Source organism: Schistocerca cancellata, chromosome 2 (genome assembly GCF_023864275.1).
Source record: "Schistocerca cancellata isolate TAMUIC-IGC-003103 chromosome 2, iqSchCanc2.1, whole genome shotgun sequence".
Taxonomy (NCBI): domain Eukaryota; kingdom Metazoa; phylum Arthropoda; class Insecta; order Orthoptera; family Acrididae; genus Schistocerca; species Schistocerca cancellata.
In genome coordinates, this window is record NC_064627.1 from 332,528,508 (window position 1) to 332,547,724 (window position 19,217).

At 43.2% G+C, this 19,217-nt stretch overlaps 1 protein-coding gene and 1 non-coding gene across 2 annotated transcripts in view; one reads left to right on the forward strand and one right to left on the reverse strand.

Annotated features, from left to right (window-relative positions):
- The window catches only part of LOC126161714 (peroxidase-like), a gene marked incomplete at its 5' end in the record, with an annotated part of 240,793 nt that overhangs the window by 152,716 nt on the left and 68,860 nt on the right, over window positions 1-19,217 (reverse strand). Inside the window, one exon of the mRNA XM_049917747.1 lies at window positions 8,951-9,040. Within this exon, the coding sequence (XP_049773704.1) occupies window positions 8,951-9,040 (90 nt within the window). The remainder of the gene's footprint in view (window positions 1-8,950; window positions 9,041-19,217) is intronic.
- Trnaa-cgc (transfer RNA alanine (anticodon CGC)) lies at window positions 9,552-9,624 on the forward strand. The gene has a single exon. It is a non-coding gene; the product is annotated as a tRNA-Ala (tRNA).

Genomic DNA, 19,217 nt, shown 5'->3' on the forward strand with positions numbered 1-19,217 from the left:
TTGGCAAGCCCCCTTTATGTGGAGCTGGTAACGGACATGCCCGACAATATTAGAGACTCTGTTGGGCACCAACATCGTCATCTGGACGTAATGTGAAAGGTCTGGTAAATGTTGCCAATTCACGTAGATCTGAAGACACAAACAGATTTCCGTGAACATCTCCTCGGGACGGCCCCCTAGTGATATTAAGGCGTCTTCACAAAACGGATGGGCACCCAGCGCTTGCTTTTTCCTACAGGCTTGGAACATTTCCAAAATAAAAGCCAGGTAAAGAGAGCTGGTACACAAGACCGGAGTTGACCGGTACCAGGAATGCTTTTAGGAAAGAACTTTCCACATGATTTCCCGGGTTCGATTCCCGGCGGGGTCAGGGATTTTCTCTGCCTCGTGATGACTGGGTGTTGTGTGATGTCCTTAGGTTAGTTAGGTTTAAGTAGTTCTAAGTTCTAGGGGACTGATGACCATAGATGTTAATTCCCGTAGTGCTCAAAGCCATTTTCCACATGATTTTACAAGATAACCCTGTAATTCGCACTTAATTGTTTGGCGGAGGGGTGAATGCGTGTGCCCTTTAGCAACAAAAGTTGTTACAAAGTAATTCAGTTGGAGAGACAAATAATTCGAACTGGCCAATCAGATGTATGGGCGGAACGAATTTTGCAGAAAGAATGGGTTACTACGTGTTAGTCGTCATGTAAGACACTTTACTTCTAGCAACTAAAACATCTGGTGAGAAGTTGTGTATGATTTTGTTTATTGTCACAAACGATGACAGTCAGTGAGAATCATTTCTGTTAATACCCAATCAATGAAATGCGCAATAGCACTCCCATAAAAAGTGCGCTTTATAATGTTGCTTTTGCCTCCAAGTAATATCTTAAAAGCTAGGAGAATGACACAGAGATAGTTATTAATACAATACGCATGTCCCGAAGTTTCTTTTGGTTCGTAGTGTGTGATGCAACGATATTAACTGTTTCATTATTGTGCTTAAAAGGGTAATTAAAATCAAATATCTGTGATCCATACAGATCTACACTGCCTGACAAAAAAATTAAGCACCCAGAAAACATGATTGGACGTCAGTGTAACTGTGCACGTAAATACCACTGACGGGAATGTAAAAGATTAGAGATGCAATTTTCGGTGACAGGTAGAACGGCTATCCGAGTGCATTAGTGTTGTTATCTTGTGTTGGTACGAGAACTGGTAGGGTATATAAGGGCCGTTAACAGCGATCACTGCGAAGGACGTGGAGATACTGTGTCCTCGTATGAGACAGCGTTATCAGCACCTGACAGAGTTTGAATGAGGCCTCATTGTGGGTCCCAATTTGGCCTGCTGGTTGAATCGTGTAGTAACACTTCACATCTGCGCAGCGTCCGAGAAGAAGTAATGGACTCCCTGCAGCAGTGTGTGTCATTCCGCACTATTGGTCGGGGACCAACATCAGCCGGGCTAGGCAATTACTGTCCCATGCGTAGGCTGCCGTTAACATCACAACACAAACAGCTTTGTTTGGACTGGTGCTGTGACTGGGAAGCATGGCATCGATGACATCGGACTGTGCTCGGCGATAAATCATGGTTGTGCACTACCCCTGACGACCATTGTTGGCGAGTATGTTGCGACCAGGGGAGAGGTGCAATTCTTCCAATAGTTTCCTTCCGTTATGTAGACAGGAGTGACACCACCAGCAGTCGACCAATGGTGTAAACGCCCAGAAGATGACCCCTGCGTCGGGTTGAAACCGGTTGGCGGTATAATAATAATAAATGCGATTAAGACTTTTTGAATAATTGATTAATCATACTAATCGCTGCTTCATCTCCACAACCATGTTGTCCAAAAATTCTTCCAATGTTTTGAACAGTCACAGTGGTATTACTCCTGGCGTCATGGTGTGGTGAGCCATCAGATATGACTTCCAGTCACGGCTGGTAGTGGTTGAGGAAACTCTAAAGGCACAATGGTGCATCACAGACTTCCTGCATCCTCATGTGTTACCTCTCATTTGACATAATCGTGGTGTGTTTTTCAACAGGACAGTGCTCCCCACACGTGCCATGTGTATCTGTCAACTGTCTGCGTAATGTTAAAGTTCTCTTGTGGCCAGAAAATCAACAGATCTGACCCTGATAGAACATGTGTAGAACCAGCTCTGATGTCAACTCTGCCCCATTGCCAGTTTGCAGCATTCTGAGGAGCATTTAAAATAGTTGTGGGCCAGCTAGCCTCACCCTTCCAAACCGAATGAGTGCATGCATATAGGCCAAAATGAATGCATTGTGACACTGATAAGTGGGCTTATACTCCCGAGTTTTTTGAAACGTGACTTGATTTTGTGATCAGTGAAATAAGATCACATACCATCACAATCAGTATAGCTTTATTTGGTTTCCTTAACCCCATATGGATGTTTCACCTTATTTACCACTCAGTGTATCTGGGAAAATAAAGCAACATAAAGTACTATATTTACTTTCTTGTAGCTCAAGCACTTTATTCTTTTATTTGTCATTAATTAAAAATGTTGCAATCAAGTGCAATTATTTTGTCATTTGTTGTATATATAAAGCAGTGTGTATATGTGTATGTGTAAATGTCCAATCCCTGAATCGATTTCAGCCAAAATTGGCACAGGAACAGCAGGCATAATGAGTATCAGCTCTGTAGATTTTATAACCTTCTAGCTCCGATAGGAGTAGAGATACAAGCAAAAACACTTTTTTCAGTCCCTGGCATATAGGCTGTCCTACACAACATGTGTTTTGTGTGGGAACGGTATTGTCCTGCCACATCAAACTGCTTTGTAGACCAGCCTATATGTCATGGGCAAGAAACAGTTTTTTGGGCACTGACATGTAGGTTGCCTTGCATGACAGGCTTGTTGTGTTGAATTGTTATTGGACTGCTTCACTGACCTAGTTGTACAATGACCTCTATGTTAGGGGAAAATGAATGATTTTCAAGTACTGCATGACTGGTTTATTGTGGGAATAGTATTGGCTGCTTTATTGAAATTTATTGCAGGCACTATACAATCCGACGAATATGGATGGGGTTAGGTTGAGATAGGATGAGATGGACAGAATGAGGGGGAGGAGGAAATGGACAGAGGAAGTGGACAAGGGGGAATTGAATGAGGCAGTTGGAATGTATAGAGTGGTAGTGGGGAGTTGGGAAAGGAAGAGGGGGAGGCAGAGATGGAAAGAGAGAGATGGAGGAGATTATGGTCAGAGGGAGGGGAGAGCAACATATGGTCAGAGAGAGGGAGTGGACGAAATGTACAAAAAGGTTGAGAGGAGAATATGTAGGCAGAGTGGGGAGGAGGGGATAGACAAATACAGGTTGGAGAACGGGGTTGACAGAGTGAGGAAGATGTGGTCGCAGAGAGGGGGAGGAGTGTATCGAATGTCATGGGGGGTAGGCCAGTTAACTTATGTAATTGACAGAAATTAACGTCAAATGTGAAGCTTAGCTACATCCAGCACTAAATGAAATGGCGCCTAACATCGGATAAATCAGTTACTTACCACAATGTGAACTCTTGGACAAGCAGCCTTTAGGTCGCTAAACATGAAGTTTTGGAGTGAAGTTTGGACAAGTGCGAAATTTTAGAGTAAAGTGAAGCTCACAATTCGACAGTGTTAGATAGGGTATGAAGCAGAGTAACTGTGTTCAGGAACAGCCGAAGTAGTTCGGAAGGAGGGTCAAGAAATTAATACTGCTCTCAGTTTAAGAAGGAAACCATCAAGTTATCTGTGCTATTTTACTGACGACAGGCAAGAGAAACTGTATGTAATAAAAAGGATTGTACACTTTTGTGTTTTCCATAGTTGGAACTTTGTGCAAAAGAATGCAGTTCCAAGTTAGTTACTAAGTTAACGGAAAGGAAGGAAAATTAGTGTTTAATGTTCCATCGATGGCGAGGTCATTAGCGGTAGAGCACAAGCTCAGATAGCAAAATGGTGGAGAAGGAATTTTGCCATAGGAATTATGCTGGCATTCGCCTTGAGTCGTTTGGGAAAAACTAAATCTGGATGTTATGCAAACTGAAGGTGGAAGGGTGAAAGGAAAAGGACTGCTGATGTCAGCTGCATCGGGACTTTATGTGGAATCAGTGGCGACGACTGAAAATGTGCGCTAAACCGTGATTCGAGCCTGTGATTTCCTGCTTACTAGCCAGTTGCATTAAACACTGCGCTGACTAATTCGGCATGCCTCTCGGCCGCCCCACATTTCCACCTAGTGCCACCTATCCGGAGTCCCGTCCATGTTCTCCATGCTCCATGCACACATTTTCACTCATCACCGATAATTCCGGATGCAGCTGGCATCAATAATTCCTTCTCTTTCCCTTCCTTTCTCCCCTGCACCTTCGATTTACATAAAACATACCACAATTGCCTATTCTTTCTAACATGTCCGAAAGAACAAACATCACTCATTCATATAAATCTGGCTGGCCAGACGGAGATTTGACGCCACTCCTTTTAGATTCAAATCCAGTGCCTTAGCCATTGTTTTAGCTTGCAGAGTAAGTAGATTGGAACTAAAATAGAAGACTTTTGACTTGTCTGTCCATTACCTATTATTATGAAAATCATCCAGAAAATGCATTTTGAGAGAAGTAACACTTCTATATCGTTGTCCATGTCGAGTTTCTTAGACCCCACACGATTCCATACAATACATTTACAGCGCGCTGAAGGACGTCCTACAGGTGTTACACGTGAAGAATAAACAGGTAATAAACTTTTGTAATTTCGAAAAAGTGCCGGTGTGGTGAAAGTACAGTCACTATCTTCTGTCCTCAAATTAAGGTCTTGTTTAAGATTATGTCCACTTTGCTTTTCCATATCTTCAGCCGATGACTTCTCGTTAAGGTTTCATACAATATCTGTGGACATGTCGCAATATTAAAACAAACAGTAAAAACTTTAATTCCATATTATTTGAATATTGTTACACTAGGTACTTGCAGTAGAATTATTAGTTATAATTAAATTTATTGTAATGTATATGTGTTGCATTGGTCTGACATTTTCTGCTGTGTCAGTTGAATTTTCGCCATTGGTGGCATTGTAAGTATGAATACCATGTTAAAGGTGCTATATTATGCAGGTAGAGCTGCTGTGTGGAAGCTATATGTTTAGCGTTAGTTGATTTATGTAAATTTCAAAGTCAAGAACAGAACGGTCCGCGGCTCGTGGTCTTGCGGTAGCGTTCTCGCTTCCCGCGCACGGGGTCCCGGTTTCGATTCCCGGCGGGGTGAGGGATTTTCTCTGCCTCGAGATGCCTGGGTGTTGTGTGTCTTTCATCATCATTTGATCCTCATTCACTCGCAAGTCGCCGTACTGGCGTTAAAGAACTTGTGGAGCGGCGGCCGAACCGCCCCGCGAGGGGTCTCCCGGCCACCAGTGCCATACGCTCATTATTATTAGGAGCAGAACGTATAATAGCCAAGCTGCTATAAGTGCGGAGAAGCGAAAAAAAGGGTGTAGGCGTGTTTATTACGTAGTCGTTCGGTGGCTGCGGGTCAGATGGCCTCAAAAGTGAAAGTGGACCACCAGGGGACGAGCGGTTTGTTATTCCGAAAGAAAGAATCCACCACACTGTGAGACAAGAATGCCAGTATTTGGGTTTTAGTGAACGATTGCTACTCATTCTCCGTGTATAGTTGGTAGCGTAACTCAGACATTAGCTACACCGGTAATAAATACATACAGAAAGAATCGATGACGGAGGATAGAAATCGTTGTTAGAGCGATACTGACGATGGTGGTGCGCTGTAAAATGCGTGGAAACCGTGACATCTTACTGGCTTTCTGTCTAGTAACAGTAAACAAGAAGCAGCAAATGAAACTGTCGTAAGTAGTAACAGTGCCCAGATGCACTGCAAAGCGTTGCAAGTGGTCCATGTCACAATGCCAGAATCGTGAAACGGTAGTTTGAGGAATTAACGTTGATGTTTTGGCCAAGAAGTTCGCCTGTTCTGAACACGAAGGAACACATTTTGGATTCTATGGGACACCATCGCTGAGCTCTCAAATTTATGGGAATTGTGTGATGTGTACATCGACATCCGGTTCCACATACCTCCGGAGATCTATCAAGATCTTGTAGAAACCATGCCACACGGAATCACTGATATGTTGTTAGTCATAATATTTTGGCTCATCGGTTTAAGTTGCATTGCCGGACGTATTTGAATTACCGAGTTCACCACTGCGAGTCCAGGGTATCACGTGCCACTTCGCATGGTGTGTGTGTGATCCTCATCGAGCGGTAATTTATCGAATTCACTTATCACAAAAACCGGGGTCATGCAAATCGCCCACGCAGATACAGATGCAGATTATATCAGGTGAAAGAACTGGCCACGAGATGGAACCTCCTCCTTTTATCAAGGACTTTTAGCGTGGGGATTCGTAATGACTGACTTATCTCACACGTCATTGGCTTTTTAACTTTCTAGTTAATCGTTTCTGTACTAGGATTCCTGGTCTCAAATTGTTATATTTTCCCTTCTCTCTCACCCTTAATACCTGTATTAGCACCACGGAAATATCGTGTTGTTGTCGTTAGTGCATCCACTAAAGACCGCATGATCGTATATACTGCTGCTACATACTATGTGCTGTGGCGACTTGCAGAGATGCAGTATCCTTATAAATCGCCGTAGGATTGATGTCTTTTAATGAGAGAAATGTACTAGCAACAAGATCTGGCGACTGTTTAAAATATTTCGCAACTTTAGATCATTGATGGTCTCGCTTCCAGACAATACAAAACGCCTCAAAGGATACACTTCCCCTACAAAACTCATCTACAGCTAGGAAAATGCCGACAGAGAGGCATCTGCAGCTGTGGCGACCATCGTAGGAAATCACGTTGTCTTCACCGGTTCTTGGCTTCAAAATGTGCATCATATTTCTTATCCGAGCTTTCTAAGAGACAGAATGCTTTGAGATCTAAGACCATTCCATAGCTTGTCTACAACTACCACAACTTTCAAGACAGAAGAAACATTGAGCCAATGAAACTATCGTTGGGCCTAATACAAATTAGGCCCAACGATAGTTTCATTGCTGCATCCTAAGGTGAAAGAGAGACTCACAGTGGTGTCGAAGAAGTGCGTATGCCACTCATTTGGTCTATCTTCGAGGTGGGTCATCTTTTCTCGACACAGTGTGAGCCAGACTACAACACTGTCCAGCACATGCTAAATGTACCAGAAAGTGGCCAGTCTCAATAGAGGTGTGATCTGTAGTGGAGAGAAACAGAATTGAAAGAGGGACTCTAAAGGAGATTCCAAATTACCCGTATTATTTTCAGCACCCCTAGAGAAAGTAAATTCTTGAGTTGGGAAAACAAAGAAGGAATATGTGGTAATAGATCGTATCCTGGACAAACAGTACAGTGTCATCCAAAAAATTGAAGTGCTTCAGATACGATCCATTAACATATATTCATTCTTTGTTTTCCCAGTTGAAGGATTTCCTTCCTCTAGAACTGCTGAGAACAATTTTGGTGGTGTAGAATCTCCTCGTCTGACTCCTCTTTCAATTCTGTATTGCTCACATTCTTGATCAAGTCTAATGGCAGTTGTAATCTTGTTTTTCAAGCGCTTTTAGAGAACTGTGTTCAAACTGACTCGAAAGCTTTATCGTCCGCCGTTCGTGGTCTCGCGGTAGCGTTCTCGCTTCCCGAGCACGGGGTCCCGGGTTCGATTCCCGGCGGGGTCAGGGATTTTCACCTGCCTCGAGATGACTGGGTGTTTGTGTTGTCCTCATCATTTCATCATCATCCAGGAAAGTGGCGCAATTGGACTGAGCAAAGATTGGGTAATTGTACGGGCGCTGATAACCACGCTGTTGAGCGCCCCACAAACCAAACATCATCATCATCATCATCGAAAGCTTTATCGCAATCTACGAATTCCAGTGTAAGTGTTAACGCGAACTCATTGCCTACTACTACGATTTTTATTGAATCATCGCCATTTCCTGGCGCCTTCTCTTACTTTTCACCTTGAAAGCCTTCGTACATCTTATGTGACACTAGTCAGGCCTTACTTTCGGAATGTCGCTATTTTCACCAGCAACTATTTGTATTTCCGATTCATCTCTTGAATCACAGAAACATTTAAGGTAATTTAATTTTGTCCATAGTTGCCAGCGTTTCTTCCGTGACTGTAATACTTTCGTTACATAAACAACAACGCCCCCCCCCCCCCCCCAGTCACACTCGTGATTTTATTTCGGTTAAAAGAAACGTTGTTATTAACACCAATATCATTCATTTAGGTATATTTCTTTTCTATTTCCTTGTGATTACTGTTTGTGCATATTGCATACTAACTTTCCTGAACATGGCAATACCCTTCTGACACAGGAATGAGCACGTTCAGGAAACGTGACGCAGAACAGAAGCTGTTAATAGATATAGGATACAAAAATTGTTCGTCTGACTCAGAGCAGAGAATAGAACATTAGCAACTCATGACGAAAGACAAACGGTAAAATGTCAGTCGTAGAATGAACATCATGGAAACGGTGGTATAAGCGGTAGAGTGCGAGGAGTATTTTTGGACAGAACAGACCAACGTGTAACTGTTGTTATTCTAGATGTGTGACGTCCTTAGAGGCACACAGATGGCCTGAGAGTGCTTCCCACGTTCTCAATAACAGTGTTAACCACAGTTGGAGTGATTGGTGAACGAAGCTAAGCTGCCGCGCGGAGTGGCCGCGCGGTTTGTGGCGTCATGCCACGGACTGCGCGGACACTCCCGCCGGAGGTTCGAATCCTCCCTCGGGCATGGGTGTGTGTGTTTGCTCTTAGTATAAGTTAGTTTAAGTAGTGTGTAAGTCTAGGGACCGATGACCTAATCAGTTTGGTCCCTTAGGAATTCACGCCCCATTTGAAGCCAAGCTTTGGTACTCACCGTCCAGTGGCATCAGGCGGCAGCAACAGCAGGCACTCTGGTCCAGCGACAGCCCAGTTCAGTAGATACGCGGCCAACAGCACTATGGACCTACAACACAATACGATGTCAGCTGTTGAGTTGCCTTTTCAGATGCAGTGCTGGAGCGATGGGCTGTATCACGTACACTATTCACATAGTTACCACGGACTCATATATCTTATTTGGTAGAGTGACTTAGCAGACAAGATAACCCAAGTCTTTACAGTAAAATTTGTGAAACAGAGATTTTTAATAAAGAATTAAAGAATGAATATGTGTTTTTCATTTGCATAAACTGCTTACGCCTTATAACAGCAAATCAGACTCTTAGCAGGTGTACAAAGTGCTGAACGAAATTTTCAGTGCGTCCATTACAATGGAGCATAAAATTTTCGCCAGCTCTCTCAAATATCCTCATTGTCTGTTGTACGACCTTTCAACCAGTCATTCTTCAGTATCTACTAGGAAAAATTTACTGGCGAAACAGACCAGGTCGATAAGATGTCACTACCAGTCCCAGAATACACTGGATGAGTCAAAACATTACGCCTACAGCAAGCGAGATTGAATGCTGCCACCGGGCGAGGTGGCGCAGTGGTTAGCACACTGGACTCGCATTCGGGAGGACGACGGTTCAATCCCGTCTCCGGCCATCCTGATTTAGGTTTTCCGTGATTTCCCTCAATCGCTTCAGGCAAATGCCGGGATGGTTCCTTTGAAAGGGCACGGCCGATTTCCTTCCCCATCCTTTCCTCACCCGAGCTTGCGCTCCGTCTCTAATGACCTCGTTGTCGACGGGACGTTAAACACTAAGCTCCTCCTCCTCCTCTTGAATGCTGCCTGTTAACATTGTAGGCATGTGATGCATTAAGGAAAGTACATGGTGCGGCAGAAGTAACTCCAGAATTTTGAACTTAAATAACACAATAATGCAAAATGACATTCACAAATTGAATTCGGAGTTCGAAAAAATAGAGCTCGCCATTTACATCACACACACACACACACACACACACACACACACACATACTCACTACGTTTTTAAAATGATATCATCCAAATAATGACCGTCCTACCACATACACATACGCTCTAGGTTTGATATCATCCAGATGACGAACGTTTTTTTCTATTCATTCCTTTTGATATTGCCTCTATTTTGTGACGGACAGCAGCTTTCAGGTCTAGTATTGTTCGTGGCTTACGACAGAAGAGGCCCGCTTTCAAGGTATCCCCAGACTAGCAATTCACAAGATGCGAGACTGAGGGAAATGGGCTGGCCATGGAACATCAATCCGTAAGGAGATCAGCTGCTCTGGAAACATTTTTCTAAGAAGGCCCGTCACTACTCTGTATGCATGTGCAGTGGCAGCATCTTGTCGAAACGCGCAGCAAGTTTCCCTAGGTCATTGAGTATCGGGTGTAGGAAGTTTCGTAGCTTCTTTCACAGTCACAATTGTGTCGCCCTCTTCTAACAAATATTGGCCTACAATTCCGAAATCAGCAACAGCGCACCAAACAGTAACACGTTCGCTGTGAAGAGGGTGCTCAAGGATCTGTCAAGGACATGCTTGCAGACCAGTACCGAAAATTTTGTTTATTGACCTACGAGACTGGTGTCAGCTGCAGCACTTTCCGTCATAGGCCACAATAAGCTTTGTGTCTGGCCCATTCACTTTCACTGAGTTCCTGCACAATCCCCATTTGCACAGATGGAACTTCATCTCTGTCTGTAAAATTCTCCTTAGGGTGCAATTTGAGAACATCATAGCAATTGCTTGCGCACAGCCAAAACGTTGTGGAGATAACTCGCAGGCATGCTTCTATGCATGGATGTTCTCCGGTGTTCAGAGACTATGAGACCTACCAAAAGATGGATTCATTTTAATATTCAAAACCGTTCTTCTTAAATTACTGTCCCACAACAGTGGGAACGCGGAACTTCCGCGTGTCGACCTAGCCTAAAGTGTCTATGAAATAAACGCTGCTGCAGTACCAGAATCAGCATTTTTGAAGAAGTCTGTTACGAAACCTCGATGTTCCCTCCACACCATGCCAACTACTGACTACTGACGAGGCAGCACAAGTGTTCTCCAATGCCTCCCTCCTTACAGCTGTAGTGCCATAATATATGCAACATAAATAGCAAACACAACTCTTTCAAACTGCATGTTAAATTTGAGAATCTCATTTCTCATTCTTATGGTATTTACTTTTAAAATTCAAGAGTTGTTTCTGCCGCCCCCTGCATGTAAGTGGAGGTGAGTGGGTAATTACTCTAGTGACAATCGGGCTGGAAATGGGGAAATCCACTGACATTTTCGCCTTTGACAAAGGGCAGGGTGCCATTGCCGAATGCCTAGGAATGAGCATTTAGGAAATAGCCTAAATGGTCGCTTGTTTGTGTGCCACTGTTGTGAGCATCTGTGGAAAGTGGTTGAAGGATGGTACAGCCTAAAGTTGATAACAAAGTGTTGACATCCATACCTCAACACAGAATTTGTAGGGTTGTCTGTTCTGTATAAAGTATGGGAGGCTTGTTGTGGCATCTATGCCACAATGTGAGTCATGATTTGATGTCCGTACAGTATTGCACTCATTACAGCAGCTGTACGTGCTGGTAGAGAGACACGTTGCCCACTCCACTACTCCACTAATGGCAGATGGTTAAGACATGTGGACCCTGAGTGTGGGAAAGCTCTGGGAGTAGGAGAATTTGTCCCTGAGCGACAGCAGACTGTAGGAAATAGCACTTACCAAAATTGGCGGCAAGATGTTTAACTTTCAGTAATAATATTTAATGCATGATTTTGTAGAAAACCGATCTAACCATCCTAAAACATTTATACATGCTGATTCTTTGTAGCTGCATTTTCATTTATTAAAGATTAACTTGGATGAGATAACAAATGACTTAAATTACTATACGAACATCTGCAGAGATGGACAATATTATGCTATGGCGGATATTCAACTGGTCTTCCATGGGACCTGTGATGATAATCGATGGCATCATGATAGCTGGTTACTATATGAACATTACTGCGGACCATCTGCATCCCTTTGTGTTTCATGTCTTCCGCAACAGCGATGCACCTTCCAGCATGATAACTGTCTGTGTCATAATAGCAGAATCGTGTTGCAATGATTTGAGTAACATGATAGTGAAAACATGTTGATGTCCGAACCATCAAATTCACCTGATCTCAACCAAATGGAACACATTTGGGACACCACTGGGCACCAACTCTGCACCCACAAATAGGTCCGTAATTTTCGGGAATTTTGTGATCTGTGCAAAGAGATCCTACCAAGGACTTGTCGAATCAATGGTATGCAGAATTGCTGGTGTATTGGATTCCGAAGTGGACCAACATGCTGTTAAGCAGTCAGTTATAATGTTTTTTGCTCATCAGTGTAATTTCCTCGCCTTAAAGAGGGTAGGACGTCAGACCGGCCGACTTAGAGCAGGAGACGCACCACAGGACATTTTAATTTCCACTGTCTATACGTTTACAAATAAATTATAAAACTTTGTCAGCATGACAAGGAAGGATCAGGGTTCGTACTCATAGCAATGGAAGTTCAAAAACATAACAAAATAATTCTGTTTACTTGTGAAATTTCATTATTTTTTCACTTACTATTGGCTGCATTTGTTGCTACAGGTACACTTTTCTTCATAAGTAAAAGAGGTTATTCAATGAATTTTGCTCAGCATACAAACCATACTTATGGGTATATGAAACTCTAGAATTTTGAAAACTGTGATAAAAATTGAGAAAATTAACTATAAAATTTGAGTTTCTTCTAAACATGAAGTTAAAAATGTAACAGCTCATTCATTTTTTCATATATTAAATAAATTCTAGAATTTCATACATCTGTGAGTATGGTTGAATGCTGTGCAAAATTCGTCGCAGAACCTGTCTTACTTATGAATAAAAGTGTGCCTATAGCAACAAATGCAGCAAATTATGAAATTTCACGTAATAAATATTTATTTTGTTATGGTTTTGAACTTCCACTTCTGTCAGTGTGAATCCCGAATCCTTCCTGGTCATACTGACGAAGTTTTATGAATTTATTTGTAAAAGTATAGACAGTGGAAATTAAAATGTCCTGTGGTGCCTCTCCTGCACCAAGTCGGCCGGTTTGACATTCTACCCCCCTTAAGTGCCCAAAGTCACCCTGCAGATACACCACTATTATGCGAGCCTGCAGAAGTTTATCCAGGGACGGGGGTGGGGCAAGAGCGTAAAACTGCCACTTTTCATGTAAAAGAGTTGGTTAGTTTCGAGATGCGTCCTGCCATATGAACTACACTTAAACCAAAGGTGCAGGGGAAAATGAGAAACCACTTCTACAACTGTGTGAGAATTCTATAATAAATAAAAACTCAGTACTCCAAGTTCAAGGGGGGGTGGGGGTGAGGGAAGGGGGTGGGAAACATCCCCTCTGGCTCCTCCTTGTAGCGTACATATGTCATTCTTCCGAGGTAGCAATATCTCAGCAGCTTCCAGATTACACTTCTATCGTCAGTGTGTGCTCCGTCAGCTTCATGACGATAATGGCCGATCCCCACAAAGGCACTGTGTGTTTCGAACCCATAAGCTAAATACTCTAAAACACACCCACAAAATCTTTTATCACCGTGAAGTCTACCTAATGTCCATGAAGTATTCCTCATAATATGGTAAGGCAACTGAGAAGCGACTGGGTGGTGGACTGTCATAGTAAAGTTACAGGCCATCTGCTTGTTAACGACGGAAACATTTGATTGGGTAATAGGTTCCTCTCTCGTTTGTCGGCGAGAAACGATTACAGATATATTAGAAGCTCTACTTCATTCCATGTATACGTCCTCCACACGAAAAAACCACTACCTGCCTGAGCATTGCGTCGTAGCCGAGCGCGATAGATCGCATCCATTAGTTTCGGAAGTATCCGTATCCTGGCATCGGGGAGTGCTAAAATGTACAGTAGGCAACTAACAAGAAAGCTTGCTAGGGGCGAGGCCGGATGGGGGGAAACAATCCTCCCCCTCGTCCCCTCCTCCGTATGGCTACCCATGATTAGTGGTGATGACCATCCGAAAAATGTTGATCTACTATGTAGCAGGCTTCTCTGCCAGCCTTGCTGTGTCGTGTTTCGTTGCGTGGTATATGCATAAAAGACAGTCCACAGTGCACACTAACTGACATGAAAATTTTGTTCAAAGTAAGTGTGTTTTATTGTCATCATACACGTCACATTACATTCACTTAAAACTTGTCAATAGATGCTTTCTGTTCCTAACTTGCAATGATCTGTGTTGCATGCACTTTTTTTGCATCAAACTGTAGCCATTTGTCGGCCGGAGTGGCCGTGCGGTTCCAGGCGCTATAGTCTGGAGCCGAGCGACCGCTACGGTCGCAGGTTCGAATCCTGCCTCGGGCATGGATGTGTGTGATGTCCTTAGGTTAGTTAGGTTTAATTAGTTCTAAGTTCTAGGCGACTGATGACCTCAGAAGTTAAGTCGCATAGTGCTCAGAGCCATTTTTTGTAGCCATTTCTGCATTTCCGTCATATCATGCGGAAACCATCTTGAAGCAATTATTCACACGCCCAGGCGTTCCTGCGGAATGTGAAGCAGAACCATATGAGTTAACCCAGTATCCCGGGCCAGCTGAAGAATCGTTTAACGTCGATCACTGTCTAGCAGTGCGGTAAGAGCAAGTAGGCGCTTTAATGACACGGGGACGATGTGGCCGAAGAATATCTGCCACATTTTGGCGTCCCTCGTTGAAGGCTTTTTTCCGCGTTGCTACCGTTCTGTAAGACAACGCAAACCCGCCTCTAGCTTTTTGATGAGACTGTCGTGTTCTGGTCCAATTTTTATCCAACTCCGTTGTTCTTGTGTAGAAAATATCATGATAGCATTACATTCAGTCGAGTCAACGAAGGAAAATTAGGGTAAAAAATTGTGTAGTTGCAAATTTTTGCACAGTGCTAGGACGGAGTGTCATGAACAACATACTAAAACTCCTGAACGGTGGACCATGAGTCTTTTCATGTTTTTCTCGAATAACTCAAAAACCGCAGCTCCTAGCGGAAATGCATCACAATACTAAGTTAAACTACATTAAATTTATTATAAAGAAGGCCGTACTCCTTTTTTCTCTAGGACTAATGGTTTATGCAATGCAAGGGATGGAAAAACCGCGGATCATTAAAAACGTTGTTCTAATGGCATAAAAGTAAGGTTTATCTTTCAATGAAGTGGGTTAAAAGCAAATATTAAGTGTATGTACCACATCTAAGTGGAGCGGAACCGTATTAAGACATAAATTGTATTACGCGAGCGTAACAGGGCGGAGGAGGAAGATATGTGAGGCAGAAGCGCGAGGGAAGGTATGTCGCCAGATTGTGTTCAGGCACTTTCCTCATTCATATGTCTGCGGTTTACATAAAAGCTCACTTGATAACTGCAAATAAATAGTCATTCAATAAACTCAAAGTAGCTTCACTATACTCGTGTAAACTTCTGCTCGGTGAAGGTATTTTGTCTACGCACATAAAAGACCGGGATAGAAAACGCTGGGAAGGTATAGTCTGTCAGTAAATTGAAAATCGAGCAGCTGTCATAGTGGAGGAAGAACAGTACAGCTGCCGTACTGGATGAGTAAGAGTCAATCCCCTCTAGCAGTGTAGAACAGTGTTCAAATATGTACGTATACCTGCCTCCCCTCGCGCTTCTACGCCACACATCTCCCTCTTCCCCCATTAAAACCTCGTGACACATTTAATCTCTTAATACCGTTATACTGCACTCAGATGTGTACACATATTTCACATTTATTTTTAACCCACTTCATTTAAAGATAAACGTTAATTTTAAGCCATTAGAAAAATATTTTTAACCATCTACGATTCATCCATCCCCTGCCACGCGGAAACTATTAGGCCTAGAGAAAAAATGAACAGAACCTTTTTTGTAGGAGATGTAATGAAGCTTATTTGTGTACTAGGAACGTTTCCGTTGATAGCTAAGGTTTTTGAGTTGTTCGAGCAAAACCTAAATTATGCCAGTCAGGATTTGTATTGTATTGCTCATGACTCCCCTGTTAGCACTGTCCAAAAACTTGCGACTACACGACTTTTTGGTCTCTCTGACTGGGTTAATTAATCCGTCCGCTACACGAGGCTCAGTTCTTCAGGTAATTTTCCATGCCTGTGATCTGGAAGGTAGAATCTGTTTACACTAAGGCAAGGTAGGTGTACGTAACTAACGTGTAGTGTAAGCGATATTGTTTGAGTCTGTTGCGTTGTGCCTCTACGGCGGTGTTGCAAGGTTCCAACCCTCGTACCAATATGACGTTTTTGCTGTGGGTAATTTCCTAATTACAGGTTACCTGATTCCATGAAGTTTATTCGGATTTCATCTAACTTATTGAGGGTAGTATCCTCTATAATAGAAACGTTCTTTTTTTTTATACATGCGGTGGAACAAAATCTATTCTGACAGATACATCACAAATTTATTTTTTATCTGTGTTCCTTATAGAAAACTATGACGAATATTACGTAAACATGACTTTTACACTTTCGTCGTGGGCTGGTGAAACATCTTCGAGCAGACGATGAACCTCAGTCACTACAACACTATCGAATGATAAGTGCTAACTGCAAATGAGTCTACTTATACTGATCGCTGAAGAAGCTGTTATCGCACATGACGGCATGAACGAGACGAAACTCTCACACTGGATGTGTAGTGCTATGGAGTGTACCGTTGTGGAGACACATTTTCAGCACCACGTGTCTGGGACTGTGGTGTTGCGCGATCGACAGGAATGGAAGACGACATGTTTTCATGTGTACAGCACATGTCATTTTCATTAACCAAAATTAAGTCTTATTCAAGGCTATACAACTGCAAACATACTGTCAAGCTGGGAAAAGCTTGAAAGTGTTGGTGCGTTTCTTGTGGCTACAAGACTGGACAAGCTCTTACAGCATGAGGGAACCCTTCCTTGTTCTACACATCTACACATTAACGTGTAAAAAAAGTGAAGCACCCAAAAGCCATGGTCGAATGTCAATGTAACTTCGTACACGTACTCACCATTGGCGCGTATGTAACTGACAGTTGCAATTCTGTGTGACAGGCAGAACAGGCACCAGGGAGCATTAGCGTTGTTTGTGTTTACTGTTGTTACAGGTCTAGTAGGGCTCGGCAACAGCGTCAGATGTTGAGTAATCACTGTGAATTTACAGAGCTGTCGCATATTCTCAGAGACAACGTTTGTCAGAACATGACAGAGTTTAAAAGTGCCTCATTGAGGGTCACCATTTGGCCAGCTGGTCGAATCGTGAAATATCCAGAGATTTGGGGCATTTGGATGTGATAGTTGTCCGATGTTGGACAGCATGGTAACATAAAGGCTGGCATACTTGTCGTTAAGGTTACGCTTGACCCGTCACAAGGATCGTTGTATTGTGCACCAATCACATGGTAACTGCTTCGCATCTTGCCTGCCATCAGAGCACAACTAATGGACTCCCTTGAGTATTCTGTGTCACCCCACACGATTGGTAAGAGGAGACTGCCTGAACTAGGGAATTACTGTCCCATGCACAACACAAAACAGGTGTGTTTGGAGTGTGCCACGACTGGGAAATATGAACTGATGAATGACGTCGCACTCTTTTCAGCGATGAGTCATGGTTTGCCCTACTCCAGATGACCATCGTCGAAAAGTATGGTGGCGACGTGGAGAGATGTCCCATTCTTCCAGTGTTTCCGAGTGGCAATGTGTTCTGTACCAAGTAAGAGGTACATAACAAATACCGCAAGAGGCCGCCACAACGAAGTCATTACCACTCACCTGGCATGTTTCAGCACCATATAGCAGCCAGCAGATGACGCTCAGAAACTCGGACCGCCGATAGTTGGACAGCCAGTAGGGAACCCTGTCAACTGCGTACTACGTCGTTTCAGTCTCTTACTGGCGGGCTGGGAATCCTTCCCCCAACAGACTCGAAACACGGTGCACCGCGACCACTCACACGGACCTGCCCCAGCAGTCAAATAGCTGGAATCCGCAGTTATACATACTGTTCAGTGGTTGGTTGGTTGGCTGGTTGGTTGATTTGTGGGGAGGGGACCAAACAGCGATGTTACCGGTCCCATCGGATTAGGGAAGGAAGTTGGCTGTGCCCTTTTAAAGGAAACATCTCGGCACTTGCCTGGAGCAATTTAGGGAAACCACAGGAAACCTAACCCAGGATGGCCGGACGCTGGTTTAAACCGTCGTCCTCCTGAATGCGAGTCCAGTAACCACTGCACCACCTCTCTCGCTACAGATCAGTGCTTGCAGTCGTATCAGTACATTACTCTCAAGACTGTCTTCCAACACAGCAGTCGCTATTTACGGAGTAATTGGACCATCGAGTGTCTGCTCAATTACTATCAGTTACAGCGAATGTATATGGACTGCCAAGAAACAGCATTATTATGTAGATATCATTGTAGTAGGCTTAGAATATCAAGTGCCCCGAATCAAACTGTACCAGAGTTAAGTAGCATTTTGTGACGTACTTTTAATAAATGTTATTAGCTACTTCTTAATGTGTCGTCACATCTTTGCTATTTCGCAGCCCTATCAACTAAGTGTTTACCTGCATGCATGCAAAGTCAGCCACCATTAAGAAACCATAGCAGGGAAACGGTTTTGTGCTACCATTGATGTTTGGGTTGAATGACTATGTGTATTGTGAAGCCCTGGGTGAATAATGTACTTAGCGGCTCCAATCAACCCCCTCTCCCTTCCTCATCCCCAATCCTTTGCCCACAGCTACTCATTCTTATTTCCCCCGCCCCCAACCCCATTGAAAAAGAAAACTATAAATTCTGATGACATGTAGTTTAGATATGTAATGCAACTACTATGCAATTCAAGATGAGCTAGCAACATTCTGCGAGATTTGATTATAAAATGAACAGCAAACCAATACCACAAGTAGCAAATTGTCAGAATTATGGCAATTCAAGAAACACTAGTAGTTGGTGTTAGAGCTGCACCTTTTTTATATTGAAGTCAGCTGATAGGTATACCTGCTTAAAGGAAGTCCCTCTAACTAAGGGCTCACCTCCAGAGGATGTAATGTTTCCAAGTAGAAAAGGAATTAGCATATTTCATCAAAATATAAGAAGTATTAGAGATAAAGTTAGTGAACTGCTAATAGATGTTAACTCTGAAAT